General features: G+C 41.1%; 2 protein-coding genes across 4 annotated transcripts in view; one reads left to right on the forward strand and one right to left on the reverse strand.

Moving 5' to 3' along the window:
* snap25a (synaptosome associated protein 25a) overlaps window positions 1–18528 on the forward strand; it is a 131660-nt gene that overhangs the window by 93043 nt on the left and 20089 nt on the right. For both annotated transcript variants that reach the window (XM_043696619.2, XM_043696618.2), the window contains exon 4: window positions 10595–10643. In XM_043696619.2, coding sequence (XP_043552554.1) covers window positions 10595–10643 — 49 coding nt within the window. The remainder of the gene's footprint in view (window positions 1–10594; window positions 10644–18528) is intronic.
* The window catches only part of mkks (MKKS centrosomal shuttling protein), a 146896-nt gene that overhangs the window by 26515 nt on the left and 101853 nt on the right, over window positions 1–18528 (reverse strand). The window lies entirely within an intron of this gene.

Genomic DNA, 18528 nt, shown 5'->3' on the forward strand with positions numbered 1-18528 from the left:
ATCTCCAGCATTCCCAGTTCTTTGTTTTATTATGGCAGTGCCCTGGGCTAGCAGTGGACAAATCAGATATGGTCTAGGTTACTTATTACCATTCAGTGGCTTCTGCTGGAGGTGGAGAGATGGATGTGTTGTGTGTTTGAGTGCAAAGAGATTATCAGACTGTGATATCCTTCATGGTTCAATCAACTGCCAACATACACTTGGCTTTCACATGAACAACAACATCTTTGGGCAAGATGTTGGCAAATGATCAAAGTATTACCACAGAAGTAGGCTTTGTCTTTAGCAGAGACTGAGAGGAAGGAGATTGAAAAGGCAGAAAATAGTTAACAAGGTACAAAAGATGGCAATAAATGAGAACTCTTTAGGTGGATTCTTCAGAGCTCTTCAAGAGTTTATTCTGTTTTTCATGAAAAATATGTAGGAGGTACTCGCTATGCAATAATATCAGATTAACTGTGACAATGAGCTAAGTGATTTGAAGATGGGATTAAGCTAAATTAATTGAATTGAAAAGAATTTTGAACAAATATGATAAATTGTGACTGATGAATCTTTATATGTACATAAATCTATAATTATTGAGATGATATTGTGGCTTTCAGAGATGCATTTTGTCCTTTTTTTTAATGAAGAACGGTTGAGACAGAAATCCTGAGCATTCTGCTCCAAAGCTAATAAACATTTTGTGAGGCCTTGGATATTTTTAAAAGTTGAAACAATAGACGCAGCCTGAATGGGTGGGGTCAAGCTCCTGCAGAACCAGGATTTTTTTAGTTGTACCTTTCTGTAGCAGTTGCTGGGGACTTGAAGCTGGATGTGGATACTTTTATTCCTCTCTCTGTTGCAGTTAAAAGCTGGTGTTCTCATGCTGCTGCTAGAAACACATGTGAGATGATCTATTTTACTGAATTTGCCTTTGTTAATGGTGTGTTCACGGGATGTTACTATACTAGAATAGATTATTATTAAAATATATATTATTTTGTTAAGCATTTTGATAGAGTTACAATTAAGCCTCTTCTTTTAGCTTTATTTTGTCTGTATTTTAATTGCCGTATAAATGAAGTGTGTTTTGTTTCAAGCCTGGTAGTTTGACCAATCGAATTGCATCTGGAACACAACGTCTTCCTTTAAAATTAGAACAAGTTAGCATCCTGATTATCTTCCTAATATATTTTGAGGGGGTTTGGTCTGGTCCATAACAGAATGTATATTAAAATGATGTGAGTTATGTAGCATTAAAAGAGGCATTTGACAAAGGGAATAAAGGAAAACATCTGGGTGAAACTTAAATGTTGAATTATTGAAGGGGTGAATGGGATGCTTTTATGTATGAAGTTAAGCAAAATATCAGTGTTCATCTCATCTGTGAAAGTACATTTTTAGCCTTCTTTTACAATATTGGTATTTCATAAGTGATAATGATGCCTTCGTGAGAGGTCAGGGGACACTAGGACTATTCCAGCACTCAGGGCTTTAAGTACTATTAATGAAAACAGAAAATCAAACCTGTTTTCAAAGCAGAAAATCATATTGAGAAAGGACATTGGGACTTGCTAATTTAGGAGGGCTATTTTGGTGCAATGGTGTGAACAGACCAAAAAAAGGTGCTAATACGACATAGCTGCTTGAATTTCTGATTTTAGCATGCAATTTTGATCCTAATTGCTGATTACCAAAGTTGAACTCAGCAGGAGATACCAAGATAGGCACTTGCAGATTTAAGATATGTTCAAATTAACCTGCCCAGCATGGAGCAGGTGGGACTTTAACCCAGGACCTCCTGACTCAGAGGCAGGGAGACTATCACAGGAGCCATCCACTTGCTGGTTTAACACTGAACTGGCTTTGGAATTGATATCACAATGAGATTGGCGACAATCTTGTCAATTAGTGGAGTAGGCTTGAAGGGCTAAATGACCTGGTCCTAAGTTCAATGCCCTTGCCGTTAGTGTTAGCCAACAAAATAAGTGGCAACCTCCTTCATGTACATTAACAAACAGTTAAAAAGGCAATCAATCCTCAACGATCTCCAGGTGACCAAATGCAATCTTCAACTATTTATTATGATATCATTTCTCATGAACCACCAAACTGCCTTTTCAGCATAAGACCAACCTGGGCTAACATGGAGGCTCTTTAATGACAAAGGTATCTGAGGAAAATTGCCCTCTAAGTTTTTAAATGATAGTCTTAAAATGTGCCGTTTGATTCTGTGCAGTCCAAAGGCATGCAGATTAGATGGATTGGCCATGCTAAATTGCCTGAAGTGTCCAGGCTTGTGCAAACTAGGTGAATTAAACGTGGGAAAATGCAAAGTCTGTGTGGACATGATGGGCCGAATGGCCTGCTTCCACTCTGTAGGGATTTTATGATTTCAATCTGTTCAGGAATATTTTCTTATAATGTTTTCTAGCAGTAAACATCAATGCTCCCAAATTCTATTTCGATGAAACATATTAAGCGATGGAAAATATTGTTCATTGCTCCATCAAGTCTGTCATCTGTGCCAAAAAGATGAGATGTATTAATAACATTTAGGTCTTCAATATTCAATTGCCATTAAGAAAAAGAACTGTTCCAAATCCTGAAGGGTTCCTGTAGATTAAATAAAGAGAAGCAAGTGGTCTTAGAAAGGTCAATAGGCAGTAGTATTCTTTTTCAATGCCAGCATAGTTTTTAACACAACAACAGAAATTGAATTTTATAAATGTGTGTGCAAGCCTGATTTTGTTAAGTTTGCATGGGTGTACTTGTTTATTCCCCTGAGCAATCCTATGGGAGAGGTAGCAATGCCCCTAGAGACATTCACAAGAGATTAGTTGGCGTTTTGAATCATCTGATGTGGAAGTGATGAAAAAATAATATTTTCACGGGAGCGCAGGAATTCAATGTAATCACAAAACGTATTTAAGGACATTTAAGGTGTCAGGAACTCATCACTGCAAACCACCATTGAAGCAAATTTGATTAGTTTTGAAGTGATGTAAGTAATTGCTCAAAACATTGCAGGATGTGGCGAGGGACAGATATTGGGGAAGACCACTTGTGTAAACTTAGTGAACAGAACGGGTTATTTCTGTGCCTTAATCTTCTGTCATTTCAGTTTGACTTTTAAACGCTGTCACAATCTGCTTCGAGTCAAGTGCTCCATTACAGCTTATTGACCATGAAGGAATGGGAGATTATCTGGGGTCTGTATTGAGCAGGGTGTTCAGACAGGGAAGGCTTGACGGTGATACAATTTTGGAGCAGGAAACCGTCTAACTTGCCTGCACTGGGCCAGAGATTTCCTTGTAGGCCGCACCGGAGCAGATGTAAATATAAACTGAAATGCTCCTGGAACGCCTTTGTGATTATTTCAGCTAGTGGTCATTTTAAAGTGTGCATAGTTCTGACTCTACCCTTGGATATCACAAATTCACATTCAGGATCCAACAACCAGTCTGCTCTTGCCCACATTTCTGCATTTAAAGAGCCAAATGCCAATTACAAATGGGTGCCCTTGTCAGTCAATAACTGCTTGACCCGATGTAGTCATAGAGTCATAGAGATGTACAGCACGGAAACAGCTCGGTCCAACTCGTCCATGCCGACCAGATATCGCAAGCCAATCTAGTCCCCCCTGCCAGCACTCGGCCCATATCCCTCCAAACCCTTCCTATTCATATACCCATCCAAATGCCTTTAAATGTTGCAATTGTACCAGCCTCCACCACTTCCTCTGGCAGCTCATTCCATACACATACTATCCTCTGTGTGAAAAAGGTGCCCCTTAGATGTCTTTTATATCTTTGCCCTCTCACCCTAAACCTATGCCCTCTAGTTATGGACTCCCCGACCCCAAGGAAAAGACTTTGTCTATTTATCCTATCCATGCCCCTCATGATTTTGTAAACCTCTATAAGGTCACACCCCAGCCTCCGACGCTCCAGGGAAAACAGCCCCAGCCTATTCAATCTCTCCCTATAGCTCAAATCTTTCAACCCTGGCAACATCCTTGTCAGTCTTTTCTGAACCCTTTCAAGTTTCACAACATCTTTCTGATAGGTGTCCTGCATTTGGATGCATCAGATCATGAGGTGACGTTTGGAGATACTTACATTGGGAATTAGCTGACTTTGAGTTAGATCTGTCCCCTTATAGCTTTATTGTTAGTTGTATGTGGATTGTGGTTAATTTTACAATTACATTGTATTATGATGGAGAGCATTAATTATGGGGCTTTTGTGCCATGGTGGTAGTATCCCTACTTATGAGCAAAGAGGCCCAGCTTCAAGTCCCACCTGCTCCAGAGGCATTGTAATAACACCTCTAAACAAATTACTTAGAAAAAAAAGAGAACAAGAGTGTTGGGAGGGCCCTTGTGGTGCAGTGGTAGCGTCCCTACCTCTGAGCCAGAGGCCTGGGTCAAAGCCCTATCTGTTCCAGAGGTGTATGATCACATTTCTGAGCAGCTTGATTAGGAAAATATCCAGAAGGCATTGGTTTGGTTGCTACTTAAGCACATATGAAGAGACGCTTAGTGACATACGATGATGGTAGTTGAAATGGAGAATGTAATGTTTCTCTTTGTAAATAAATTTAAAGAGAGTAAAGATTGGCACTAGTTTCACCCTTCACCAATTGGTAATCAGGAAAATATCAACGATACTTCAAATAGTCAAAGCTGGAGCTGGGATTTAAACTTTTGTGTTGGAAATTTATTTGTAACTTAGCCTTTTAATTTTTGTTCACTGAAATGCACACTCAGACCTCATGATAATACAATCCTTGGGTTCCATATTGTGACACTCCACAGAGGTGAGACCATGTTATTCCATAAGCAATAATCTGCATGTTACTACTGAACCACAATGAAATTGGCATAGAGGAAGTAAGATCAGAGAGTTGGATGTGTGGCTCAAAGATTGGCATGGAAGAGATGGGTTTTGATTCATGGGACACTGGCACCAATAGTGAGGGAGTATGGAACTGTACCATCTGTATCGCGCTAGGATCGGTGTACTGGAAAACTGTGTAACAAAGGTTAAACCATGGACTTTTAGCAAAGTAGTAGGTAAGAGTACAGTGGAAGGTTCAAGTGAGGGATGATTTGTTAAGTTTAGAAGAAAGGCATTAGTCTATTGTAGTGATGCAGGCAAAGATAACCAGAGTACAACAGGAAGGAGGTACTTGTGGTCCAGTAGTAATATCCCTCCCTTTGGGCCATGTGTTCAAGTCCCACCAGCACCAGAGGCATACAATAACATCTCTGAGCAGGCGAATTAGAAAATATCTACAACGGTACAGAGTATAGAAACATGAATGCACCAGCAAATAAGGTCAGAGTAGGGAGCATTTGGAAAAAGATAAAATTAGAGTCTTTTTTAATATCTGAATGCACTTATAACAAGGGAGATGACTTGATAGCACAAATAGTTATATAGGAGGCCCAGTGGTTAGCACTGCTGCCTCACAGTGCCAGGGACCTGGGTTTGATTCCTCCCTCGGGTGATTGTCTGTGTGGAGTTTGCACATTCTCCCCGTGTCTGCGTGGGTTTCCTCCGGGTGCTCCAGTTTCCTCCCACAGTCCAAAGATGTGCAGGTTAGGTGAATTGGCCATGCTAAATTGCCCATAGTGTTCTGGGATGTGTAGGTTAGGTGCACTAATCAAAGGAAATGTAAAGTAATAGGGTTGGGAAATGGGTCTGGGGGGATACTCTTCGGAGGGTCGGTGAGGACTTGTTGAGCCAAATGGCCTCTTTCCACACTGTAGCGATTCTATGATTCTGAGTGTGATAAGATAACCATGATAGAGACATGGTTGCAAGGTAATTAAGAAAATATCTAGAAGGCATTGGTTTGGTTGCTACTTAAGCACATATAAAGAGCTGCTTGTCTCTTTATATGTTGGGATCTAAATATCCAAAGGTATTTTACACTTTGGAAGGACACAAAGAGCTGAAAAGGAGGGCTGGGTCACTCTGTTAATAAAGGATGAATTAGTTCAGTCATAAGAAATGGCATTGGATTGGAGGAACATGTACAGAACCAGTTTGGATGCAGATAAGAAACAGCAAGTGAAATAATGATGGAAGTGGTTTATAGCAGCCCCCCTGCCCCACTCATGAGAGGCATAGATAGAGTGAATGCCACTCAGTCTTTTTCCCAGGATTGGAGAATTAAAGACTAGCGGGCATCAGTTTGAGGTAAGGGGGAAAGAATAAAAGGGAACCTGAGGGGCAACATTTTCACACAGAGGGTGGTACGCATGGAATGAGCTGCCAGCGGCAGTGGTTGGGGCGGGTACATTAATAACAGTTAAAAGGCATTTGGACAAATACGTGGATAGGAAAGGTTTAGAAGGAAATGGGCCAAGTGCAGGGACATGGGGTTAGTGTGGACGGACATTTTGGTCAGCATGTACCAGTTTGAGCTAAAGGGGCAGTCTCTACTGTTGGACTCTAGACTTAATGACATTATGATTATTCAAATTGGCAAAATTAGTCTGGAGGATGAGTTCACAGACTATATTTGGGATAGTTTCTTAGAACAACACATTCTAAAACCAATCAGAAATGGAGTATTATAGACCTGGTTATGTATAATGAGACAGGATTAAGTAATGATCTCGTAGTAAATGGTACACATGGTAAGAGTGATCACAACATGTAAGAATTCACATTCTCTTTGAGGGTGAGACATTTGGATCTGTCTGCTTGAACTTAATAAAAGCAATTACAGAAGTATGAAGACAAAGTTGACTAAAGTAGAAAGAGAAAATAGTGAAAATGTAAGACAATGCAGAAACAATGTAGACATTTGAGGAGATCGTAAGTAACTCTTAATAAAGATGTATTCCACTGAAAAAGTTAGCTGCTATGGAAAGGATCAATGGGTAATGAAGGAATGTAAGGAAATGGATAGAAAAGACATACACTGCTGCAAAACATATTAGTACCAGCTCAGGAGATTGTGAAAATGTTAAAAACTAGCAAAGCATAGGAGCAAGAAATGTAAAATTAGACAGTAAAAGCTTCTGTAAGTTTAAGAAAATGGAAAGAGTAACTAAAGTAAGTGTTCATTCCTCAGACATGTGAAGATGAGACTGTGGAATTAATTGTGGGAAACAAGGAAATGGCAAAAAATGTGAACAAGTATTTTATATCTGTCATCATACTAGAAGACACCAAAACATTTCAAGAATAATAGAATTCAGGGCACAAAAGGGAAGGAAGAATGTGCAACAATCTAGATCACGAGAGAAACAGTACGAATGAAGCTAAGACTGGCAGCTCCCCAGAACCCGGTGCCCTTCATCCTAAACTTTTTAAAACAACGTTTGCAGGGAGTGTATGCTTTGATTGGAATCTTTCAACATTCCCAGGATTTTCTAACAGCCTTGGCCGATTCAAAAACCTCAAATGGTAATTGTCAAGAATGGAGGGAGACAGTGCAAGAAATTATAGGCCTGTTTGCCTAACATCCGTTGTTGGGAGAATGCTGGATCTCATTATTAAGGAAGAAGTAGCAGGACAATTAGAAAATCATAATACAATCAGGCAGTGACAACATGGTTTGTGAAAGGGAAGTCATGCTTATTAAGTTTCTTGAGATCTGACAGAGTGAACAAAGGGAAAGCAGCAGATATATTTTCAAAAGGCATTTCACATGGTACCAAATAAAATGTTACTGACTTCATGATGTTGAGGACGTTATTATAACATGGTTAGAGGATTGGCTAACAAACAGAAAATACAGAGTCAGGATAAATGGGTCATCCTTGTGTTTCAAACTAACTAGTGGAGTGCTGCAGGGATCAGTGCTGGGGAACTGATCCCAGCATTGTTTAATGTTTTTAATTATTGATTTGAATAAAAAGAGAGACGATACTGTAGCCAAATTTGCAGGTGATGCAGGAACAGGTAGGAAAGCAAGTTTTGAGGAAGTCATGAAGATTCTTTCAAGGGAGATGGATAGTTTAAATGAGTTGGCAAAAAAGGAGTAGATGCAGAATAATGGGCGAAAATGTGATCTTGTCCACTTTGGCCAGAACAATAGAAAATTAAATGAAGGGTGACTGTAGAATGCTACAGTATAGAGGGATCTGGGTGTCTGTACGTGAATCACAAAAGGACAGCACGCAGTTTCAGCAAGTAATTAGGACACTAAATGGAATGCTAGTCTTTATTGCAAGGGGGACAGTGTTTAAAAATTGGGAGGTCTTGCTGCAACTGTTCAAGCAATTAATGAGACTGCAGCCTGAGTAAAGTGTATAGGCTAAGACTCTTAACTTAAAAAGAGATGTACTTATTTTAGAAATTATTCAGTGCAATTTCATTGGCTTATTCTTTAGATGAAAGGATTGTCTTATGAAGAAAGATTGAGCAGGTTTGGCCTATACCCATTGGAGTTTAGGAGGTTCAGATGTGATCTTATTGAAACGTACTAAACCCTGAGAGGGGGCTTAACAGGGTGGATGCCCTGAGGATGTTTCCTTTTCGATTCTCCTGCTCCCTGGATGCAGCCTGACCTGCAGTGCTTTTTCCAGCGCCACACTTTTCAACTCTGATCTCTGTGGGGATGCAGTTTAAAAGTATCAGTCATTTAAGTTAAAAATCATACAACACCAGGTTATAGTCCAACAGGTTTATTTGGAATCACTAGCTTTTGGTGCTTCCAAATAAACCTGTTGGACTATAACCTGGTGTTGTGTGATTTGTATGACAGGACGGCGCAACATTGAGGGCCGAAGGGCCTGTACTGCGCTGTAATGTTCTATGTTCTATGTTGTACACCCCAGTCCAACACCGGCACCTCCAAATCAGGTCTGTCATTTAAATTGGAGATCAGGACACTTTCCAATGGTCTGTTCCTGTATCTATTTCTTAAAGCCAGATGATCATAGTTGGAACCTGGAACACCAGAGCCTGGACTAATACTGTGTGCACAGTTCTCAGGCTTCAAAACACAGGTATAAAGCAGTGTTGTGTAAAATCAACCATTTAATTATTTGGTTGCTTTGATTTTTGCAAATGGCTGTGTTTTAATGCGAGACTTGTGGCCAGATTTGCAAAATTAAATCTTTAGGATACAGGATGTCCCTCAGTTATACTGATCGATGCCGGGTCTACAACTTTTCAGCTATTATATAAATGACTTGGATGTGAGCATAAGAGGTATAATGAGTAAGTTTACAGATGACACCAAAATTGAAGGTGAGGCGGACAGCGAAGAAGGTTACCTCAGATTACAACGGGATCTTGATCAGATGGGCCAATGGGCTGAGAAGTGGCAGATGGAGTTTAATTCAGATAAATGCAAATCGCTGCATTTTGGGAAAGCAAATCTTAGGACTTATACACTTAATGATAAGGTCCTAGGGAGTGTTGCTGAACAAAGAGACCTTGGAGTACAGTTTCATAGCTCCTTGAAAGTGGAATCGCAGGTCGATAGGATAGTGAAGAAGGCGTTTGATATGCTTTCCTTTATTGGTCAGAGTATTGAGTACAGGAGTTGGGACGTCATGTTGCGGCTGTACAGGACATTGGTTAGGCCACTGTTGGAATATTGCGTGCAATTCTGGTCTCCTTCCTATTGGAAAGATGTTGTGAAACTTGAAAGGGTTCAGAAAAGATTGACAGGGATGTTGCCAGGGTTGGAGGATTTGAGCTACAGGGAGAGGCTGAATAGGCTGGGGCTGTTTTCTTTGAAATGTCTGAGGCTGAGGGGTGACCTTATAGAGGTTTATAAAATCATGAGGGGCATGGATAGCATAAATAGACAAAGTCTTTTCCCTGAAGTGGGGAAGCCCACAATGAGAGGGCATAGATTTAGGGTGAGAGGGGAAAGACATAAAAGAGACCTAAGGGGCAACTTTTTCACGCAGAGGGTGATACCTGTATGGAATGAGCTGCCAGAGGAAGTGGCTGAGCCTACTACAATTGCAACATTTAAAAGGTATCTGGATGGGTATATGAATAGAAGGGTTTGGAGGGCTAGGGGCTGGGTGCTGGCAGGTGGGACTAGATTGGGTTGGGATATTTGGTCGGCATGGACGGGTTGGACCAAAGGGTCTGTTTCCATGCTGTACATCTCTATGACTCTATAACTATGATATGGATTGTGTTGCAGTGTAATAGCCTTGTATATGACCAATGTCATATTATAAGTATAGATCAGTGCTGCACTCCATGAACATAAATTGCTTAGCTTTTCTTCGGCTTATCTTTCAAAATCAAATCCGTCTTATTATCCATAAGATTGATTCTCGTGGAGGTTTTTATAATAGATATGAGCAGAAATTGTTGCTTAGTCATTTCTTCATACTGTGTAAGTTTGATAAAACAATTATGAAGTCATAATCAGAGCAACTTCTCCACAAATCTCTTTCAGCCTCCACAAGACAATTTCCTGTTGTTAAATAACAAAGCAGTGAGATTAAATACCAAATAACATCATTAATTTCAGTGCTTACATCAAACTCTGGTTTAACCTTTTAGTTCTTCTGAACCTTTAGAATTCTGAAACTTTTTGTTAACTTGCTGATTTTCTTTTTCGTTCTTCCCTTTTCCTCCACCCCTGTTCCAACTATTTTAAAAAAAAACAGAGCAAGGATGCTGGCATCAGAACTTTGGTCATGCTGGATGAACAAGGAGGTATGGTTTGAAACATTTCAATGTTTAAATGTGTGTTGTTATGAAATGGGCAATTTGAAATGTTTTGTTTTGAACTCTATTGAAATTAGTAAAGCATACTTTTTCTCACCATGATGAGCTACTTGAGAGTGTACTACAGAATACTACAGATGTTTTGAAAAGTGTGGCGCTGGATAAGCACAGCAGGTCAGGCAGCATCTGAGGAGCAGGAATGTCGACGTTTCAGGCATAAGCCTTTCATCAGGCTTATAATGTCGACTCTCCTGCTCCTTGGATCCTGCCTGACCTGCTGCGGTTTTCCTGTGCCATACTTTTCAAACTCTGATCCCCAGCATCTGCAGTCCTCACTTTCTCCTACTGCAGATGTTTGTGAGATGGAGCAGTTAAAAAAAAAGGATGTAAAATGGTATAAATGTAATTGTCCGTTATACATGATCACAGAGTTAGTACCTGAAAGGATTAATTGACATCACAAGATAATTTTAGGGTTGGCATAGTAGCTCAGTGGTTAGCACTGCTGCCTCACAGTGCCAGGGACACAGGTTCAATTCTAGCCTTGGGCAACTGTCGTAATGCAGTTTGCACATTCTCCCTGTGTCAGTGAGGGTTTTCTCCATGTGCTCCAGTTTCCTCCCACAGTCCAAAGATGTGCAGGTTAGCTGGGTTGCCCCTGTTAAATTGCCCATTGTGTCCATGAATGTGTGGGTTAGCCATGGGAAATGCAGGGTTACAGGGATAGAGTAGGGGGGGTGAGTCTGGGTGGGGTGCTCTTTGGAGAGTTGATGTTGACTTGATGGGCCTGTTCCACTCTGTAGGGATGCTATGAAATAATTTCCATTCATCTGTATATTAGGGGGTCCTCCTGGGAGGAGCTAACCAGCTGTCCGTGTACTCATCAGAGTGTGCTCAAATAATTGTTATTAGTCATAGAGTCATAGAGAAGTAAAGTGTGGAAACAGACCCTTCAGTGCAACCCATCCTTGCGGACCAGATATCCCAACCCAATCTAGTCACACCTGCCAGCACCCAGCCCATATCACTCCAAACCCTTCCTATTCATATACCCATCCAAATGCCTTTTAAATGCTGCAATTGTATCAGCCTCCACCACTTCCTCTGGCAGCTCGTTCCATACACATACCGTGAAAATGTTGCCCCTTAGGTCTCTTTTGTATCTTTCCCCTCTCACCCTAAACCTATGCCCTCTAGTTCTGGACTCCCTCACTCCAGGGAAAAGACTTTATTTATCCTTTCCATGCCCCCCATAATTTTGTAAACCTCTATAAGGTCACCCCTCAGCCTCCGACGCTCCAGGGAAAACAGCCCCAGCCTGTTCAGCCTCTCCCTGTAGCTCAAATCCTCCAACCCTGGCAACATCCTTGTAAATCTTTTCTAAACCCTTTCAAGTTTCACAACATCTTTCCGATAGGAAGGAGACCAGAATTGCACGCAATATTCCAACAGTGGCCGAACCAATGTCCTGTATAGCCGCAGCATGACCTCCCAACTCCTGTACTCAATACTCTGACCAATTAAGGAAAGCATATCAATCACCTTCTTCACTATCCTATCTACCTGCGACTCCACTTTCAAGGAGCTATGAACCTGCACTCCAAGGTCTCTTTGTTCAGCAACACTCCCTAGGACCTTACCATTAAGTGTATAAGTCCTGCTAAGATTTGCTTTTCCAAAATTTATCTGAATTCAACTCCATCTGCCACTTCTCTGCCCATTGGCCCATCTGATGTAATCTGAGGTAATCTCCTTCGCTGTCCACTACACCTCCAATTTTGGTGTCATCTGCAAACTTACTAACTATACCTCTTATGCTCACATCCAAATAATTTATATAAATGATGAAAAGTAGAGGACCCAGCACCGATCCTTGTGGGACTCCACTGGTCTCAGGCCTCCAGTCTGAAAAACAACCCTCCACCACCACCCTCTGTCTTCTACCTTTAAACCAGTTCTGTACCAGTGTAAACAGTTAAAGTCATAATGTGAATTTAAGTTGAGTCTGATGTCTTGGAAGAGGTCATAACGTATCTTAGAAAGAAAGTAATTAGTTATTAAATAATATGTAATAAACATACTAAGACTGAACCTGGTTTTACTTAAGATTTCAAGTGGGCATCACACCCCAACTGTCCTGATTAATTCCATCAGGAATGATTGATGACAATGAATTTACCCAAGATGTCCCAAATGGTTCCAGCAGACGTAAAACATATACCAGAAAACATACTCCTTTGAATTCTAAACTGTACACAAGAGGACCCGATTTTAACTCTGCATTTTGTTTGAGTTAAAATCAGGCCCTGTCTATAGATATTACAATGGGTGTTCTGTCTATTGCTATTGTTAGGCTGCGTTTCCAACTTTATTGACACCAAGGGGGATTCTGAAATAGCTTTGGCAGACAACCTGCAGAAATGTGTCGTTTTAATATTGGCAGAACTTCAACTCCTAACTCTCAGAACATATAGGATAAGGGGTGAGTGCCACATTTTTCAGGCTATTTCTAAAGGAACCTTAAGAATCCACAGCCAAAAAGACATCAGAGGTGAAAGCCAACACTTTTGATCAGTCAGCTCATTCTCAGGAAATGCCACAAACTATTGGAGCCCAGAAAATATGAAATTCACTGAGGTTTGAGAGTCTACATCCTGCAGGTTCACTAACATGAGGGACTACAAATATATTCAGAAACTGACTTGAATTGGGTTCTGATTAACACAGTGCAGTTTGTGGAGTAGACAGCATAGATGTGTTCAAAATTATGTAAAGGTAGGGGAGGAGAGAGAGAGAAGTAGAAGTAAAAACAGGGAATGCTGGAAACAGTCGGTAGATAAGGCAGTATCTGTGGAGACACAAGAGAGAGAGAGAGAGAGAGACAGAGAGAGAGAAGCAGGGCTAATGTTTCAGGTCCGTGACATTTCAACAGAATAAATGTTGTCTGACCAGTTATGTGTTTCCAATATTTTCCAATTTATTTCAGATTTCCAGAAATCACTGCACTTTCCTTTTGTAGATAGAAGCAGGACACTATTAGCAGCAGAGGTGTATCGAAGGATGGGTCATCAACCCAAGCACAAAGGGCTGAAAAAGTGTTGCTGGAAAAGCGCAGCAGGTCAGGCAGCATCCAAGGAGCAGGAGAATCGACGTTTCGGGCATAAGCCCTTCTTCAGCTGCGCTTTTCCAGCAACACATTTTCAGCTCTGATCTCCAGCATCTGCAGCCCTCACTTTCTCCCAAGCACAAAGGGGCCAGGTTAATTTTAACAAACATCTGTGGGTTTAGAAAAGCAATGATTACTTACCTGTTCAGATCCTCACCCATTTATATCACTTTGGATTTTAACTTGCATCTTTCCACAATTCTGGGGGAGCGAGGTTTATTGGCAGAGGTAGGGGAAAAGTGAAAGGTGGTCAAACAAAGAGTCTATAAATTTAAAATGATCCATGAGATCCTGATTGCACTTTAAGTCGGGAAATCAAATTGTCTTTCCTGCTTAAAGCCAGAAGTCATGATGTCTATCTCAACTCTCCCTGATCTCTAGTAAGTTAACTTCTGCATTGACTGCATTGTTCACTTCCTATAACCTTGGTTTGATGCTTGCATCTGTAACAGCACTCATGAGGCTCACATCGTCCAGGGCAAAGCAGCTTACTTCATCTGCATCTCAACCACCACTTTGAGAATTCACTTCCTTTTCCTTCCATCCACAGGTTGGCAGCAGTATGTAATTTACGCAGCACATTACCAAGGCTCTTTTAGATTAGATTAGATTAGATTAGATTACAGTGTGGAAACAGGCCCTTCGGCCCAACAAGTCCACACCGACCCGCCGAAGCGAAACCCACCCATACCCCTACATTTACCCCTTACCTAACACTACGGGCAATTTAGACATCTTTGGACTGTGGGAGGAAACCGGAGCACCCGGAGGAAACCCACGCAGACACGGGGAGAACGTGCAAACTCCACACAGTCAGTCGCCTGAGGCTCCTTCTATAGCATCTTTCAAACTCATGACTTTGACTGCCGAGAAGGGCAAACGTAGCAGATTCTTGGGACCAAAATTCCCCGCAACCATGCTCCATCCTGATTACAAAGTTTCTCTGGATCAAATTCCCTCCTAAACAGCATTGTGGGTACACCTGAAAACCCTCATGGATCACAATGGTTCAAGATGCCAGCTTACCAGCACCTTTTCAAGAGCAATAAAGGATGTGCAAAAAGTGCCAATGATACCACATACCATGAAAATATTTGGAAAATAAATTCCTTTCTCATGTTCATTGCCACCGACTCAACCTCCCCATCTCTCATGGCCTCTTCACTCTGCATCTAATGATCATGGATGATACCATCAGCAACCACTTGCTTGTATCTCCCATACCACACATCCTGCTCTCTTTCAATATCAGTTCCTTCTGCATTTCTCCCTGAGCTACAGATTGAAAACCTACCTCTTTCATGATTGTGCATTGTCCCCCAGTCCCCTTGCAAAATGGCACAAAATTACATCCAAACATTCAAGCTTTAAAAGTTATTTCTGGACTTTCATAGGCTTTTTCAAAACGGTGCTTTCCCTCCCTGTGCTGTCCCTTCTGGTTTTGGGGATGTGGTATAAAGGTTCTGTGAGGGTTGAAGATGAGGCAAGTGTGAGTTATCTCTGGGGTCAGTTTAATAGTTATTCAGGAGGTAAGCAAGGTAATGAGTAGTCTAAAAAATTCCTCGGTAACTATTTCACCTACTTTAGTTTGAACATTCAAAGTCTCCAAATTAAATGGAGACTTTCAGAGGTTCCCAGGCATAGGAGAATTTTCCAGCAGAATCTTCAATTTCCTTCTTTGGTGTATTCAACAATGGCAATACTGCAGGATATCCATGCAGCACTTCTATCTACACTGGATTAATGATATCTGCCCAGTGGAAACTCTGGTCCATTACAAGTTATAAAATAAACATTATAGTAGAGCAACTGGTTACAGGGTGTCCCTCAGCAACTCAGCTCCTCAAAACTAAAGTCTCTTAAAGGTAAAAATATACATAGAACATATAGCAACTTATACATAGAATCCCTACAATATGGAAGCAGGTCATTCAATGCATCAAGTCCACACCAACCATCTGAAGAGCAATCCACCCAGATCCCACCCCCCCCACATTCTATCCCAGTAACCCTTTATCTCCCACGGTTGATCCATCTAGCCTGCACATCCCTGGATTCTATGGGCAATAAGATTCGCATCTTTGGAGTGTGGGAGGAATCCAGTGCAGACACAGGGAGAATGTGCAAACTCTACACAGCCACTCACCCAAGGGTGGAATCAAACCCAGGTCCCTGGTGCTATGAAGCAGCAATGCTAATCACTGAGCCACCATACTGCTCCCATGAGGATAAGCATATTTTCACTTACTGTGGAAATCAAATGATGCTGGCCAACAATTGCATGACAAATGGGTTGCTGATGTTTCAATGGAGTAGGTGTCCCATTTCAGTGATCAGGGAATACAAAATGCCACTGATCTCCAGCGCTTCCCCTTTTGAAGTTGTTTGCTGGGAAATCATGGAGGACCATCTCCTTGTTCTCCCTCTTCTTTGCTTTGCTCCCCTTCATGTCTTCTGCTTTCTTCTCCTTCAAATGTACCGGGGCATAAACAAACTGATAACTGACCGTGATGACATGTGGTCTCCCACTGGATGTCATGTAGGTGGTGAGGGTGAAGGAGTGGGACTCACCAACATTTAAATGGAAAGAGTACCAATTATAACAGCAAATCTAGTCAGGCACCTACAACAATGACACCAAATGTCAAGTGCGTCTATGAAGCTATAACACGTCATCACTCAGCAATGCAAATAGGATTCTAAGCCAAGTGGTGTCATTGACACCCAGTGAGCAAGCCATGTGGTAGTAAGGCAAAATATACCAACTCGATTGTAATGCTGTGTGCAAGCTTGGAACAATTTAAGGCAGAAACTCTGATCTACAGCCATTGAACATTTTGTTGAAACTGCATTTGACATGAACCTAACTCAAAGAAGATGTGAAAATCTCAAAACGTACATCGTGTTCTTCAAAATGCTGAAGGCCGAGTTAATTTTTTCGAACAAATTAATTGTATATTACATTTGAGCTGCACTTTACCCATATTTCAAAACTGATAAAACCGGAAAACTTATTTTCCATTGCAATTTACATTTCAGTAAAAATGGTCCAATTGATAGAGAAACAGAGAGAGAGAGAGCAGGAAAGAAAGGAAGTGAGTATTTATTGATCACTTTGCATGTCCTCAAGACACCATACAGTGATTCGCAGGCAATTAAATGAATCCTGAAGTGTAGCAAGAATACAAGCCAACTGCTGCCTATGGCTGTACTAGTCTGAAAACAATCTCATTTTGGAATTTGGATTTTGGAAGTGAAGCAGACTCAGTTCTGGTTGGCACTTGGATGGGAGACTGCCTGGGAATGCCAGATATTATGGAAAAAAAGGCACTAGTGGGACATTGTCCCTATCTCTGTTCTAGATGATCTGGGCTCAAGTCTCACCTGCTCCAGAGATGTGTCATTATGTGTCTAAAGAGATTCATTTTCAACAATACCAGTAGCAAAATAGAATCATGAAATGTTGGAAACCCAGGTAGTAACAGAAAGAGAGAAATACAGTTAAATCTTAAAATGTAAGACATAGGAGCAGGAGTAGACTATTTGAACTTCTAGCTTGCTCTGCCATTCAATAACCTTAAGACCATAAAAAAAGACCAAGCGTAGGCCATTCAGCCCCTTGAGCCTCCTCTGTCATTCAGTAGGATCATTGCTGATCCAACATTCCTCACGTCTACTTACCTCTCTTTCTCCATAACCCTTGATTCTACTACTAATCAAAAATCTATTTATCTCAGCCTTAAATATACTCAAGGACTCTGCCCCCACAGCTCTCTGTGTCAAGGAATTCCAAAAACTCACAACCTTCTGAGAGAAGAAATTCCTTCTCATCTGATCTGATTGTAGTCTTAACTTAGAGCATAGAACATTACAGTGCAGTACAGGCCCTTCAGCCCTCGATATTGTGCTGACCTGTGGAACCAATCTGAAGCCCATCTATCCTACACTATTTCATTCTTGTCCATATGCCTATCCAATGACTATTTACATGCCCTTAAAGTTGGTGAGTCTACTACTATTGCAGGGCATTCCATGCCCTTACTACTCTTTGATTAAAGAAGCTACCTCTGACATCTGTCCTATATCTATCACCCCTCAATTTAAAGCTATGTCCCCTCATGCTAGCCATCACCATCCGAGGGAAAAGGCTCTCCCTGTCCACCCTATCTAACCCTCTGATTATCTTGTATGTCTCTATTAAGTCACCTCTTAACCTTCTTCTTTCTAACAAAAACAGACTCAAATCCCTCAGCTTCTCCTCATAAGACTTTCCCTCCATTCCAGGCAACATCCTGGTAAATCTCCTCTGCACCCTTTACAATGTTTCCACATCCTTCCTATAATGCGGCCATCAGAACTGTACACAATATTCCAAGTGCGGCCACACCAGAGTTTTGTACAGTTGCAACATGACCTCATGGCTCCGAAACTCAATCCCTCCACCTCTCTACTTCACTTTCTTAACAGCATAATATGTGAATCCCTTGAGGAGTCTGGCCATTGCCTGGCCATTGAACATTCATTTATGGGATTGAAGAGACCAGGAAATTAAAGGGAAGAAAGGAAAAAAGAAAAAGAAAGTGATAATGTAGTAAACTGAAGAGATTAAATGACAAAACGTGGGTGGTATTGGGATGGATGAAGGACAAAACATAAGCACAGTTGCTGTTTATAATGAGTTTATGTGTTTACTCAAAGCGTCATGAT

Source organism: Chiloscyllium plagiosum, unplaced genomic scaffold, assembly GCF_037043375.1.
Source record: "Chiloscyllium plagiosum isolate Xiang-an unplaced genomic scaffold, Cpla_swu_hap1 HiC_scaffold_10, whole genome shotgun sequence".
NCBI lineage: Eukaryota > Metazoa > Chordata > Chondrichthyes > Orectolobiformes > Hemiscylliidae > Chiloscyllium > Chiloscyllium plagiosum.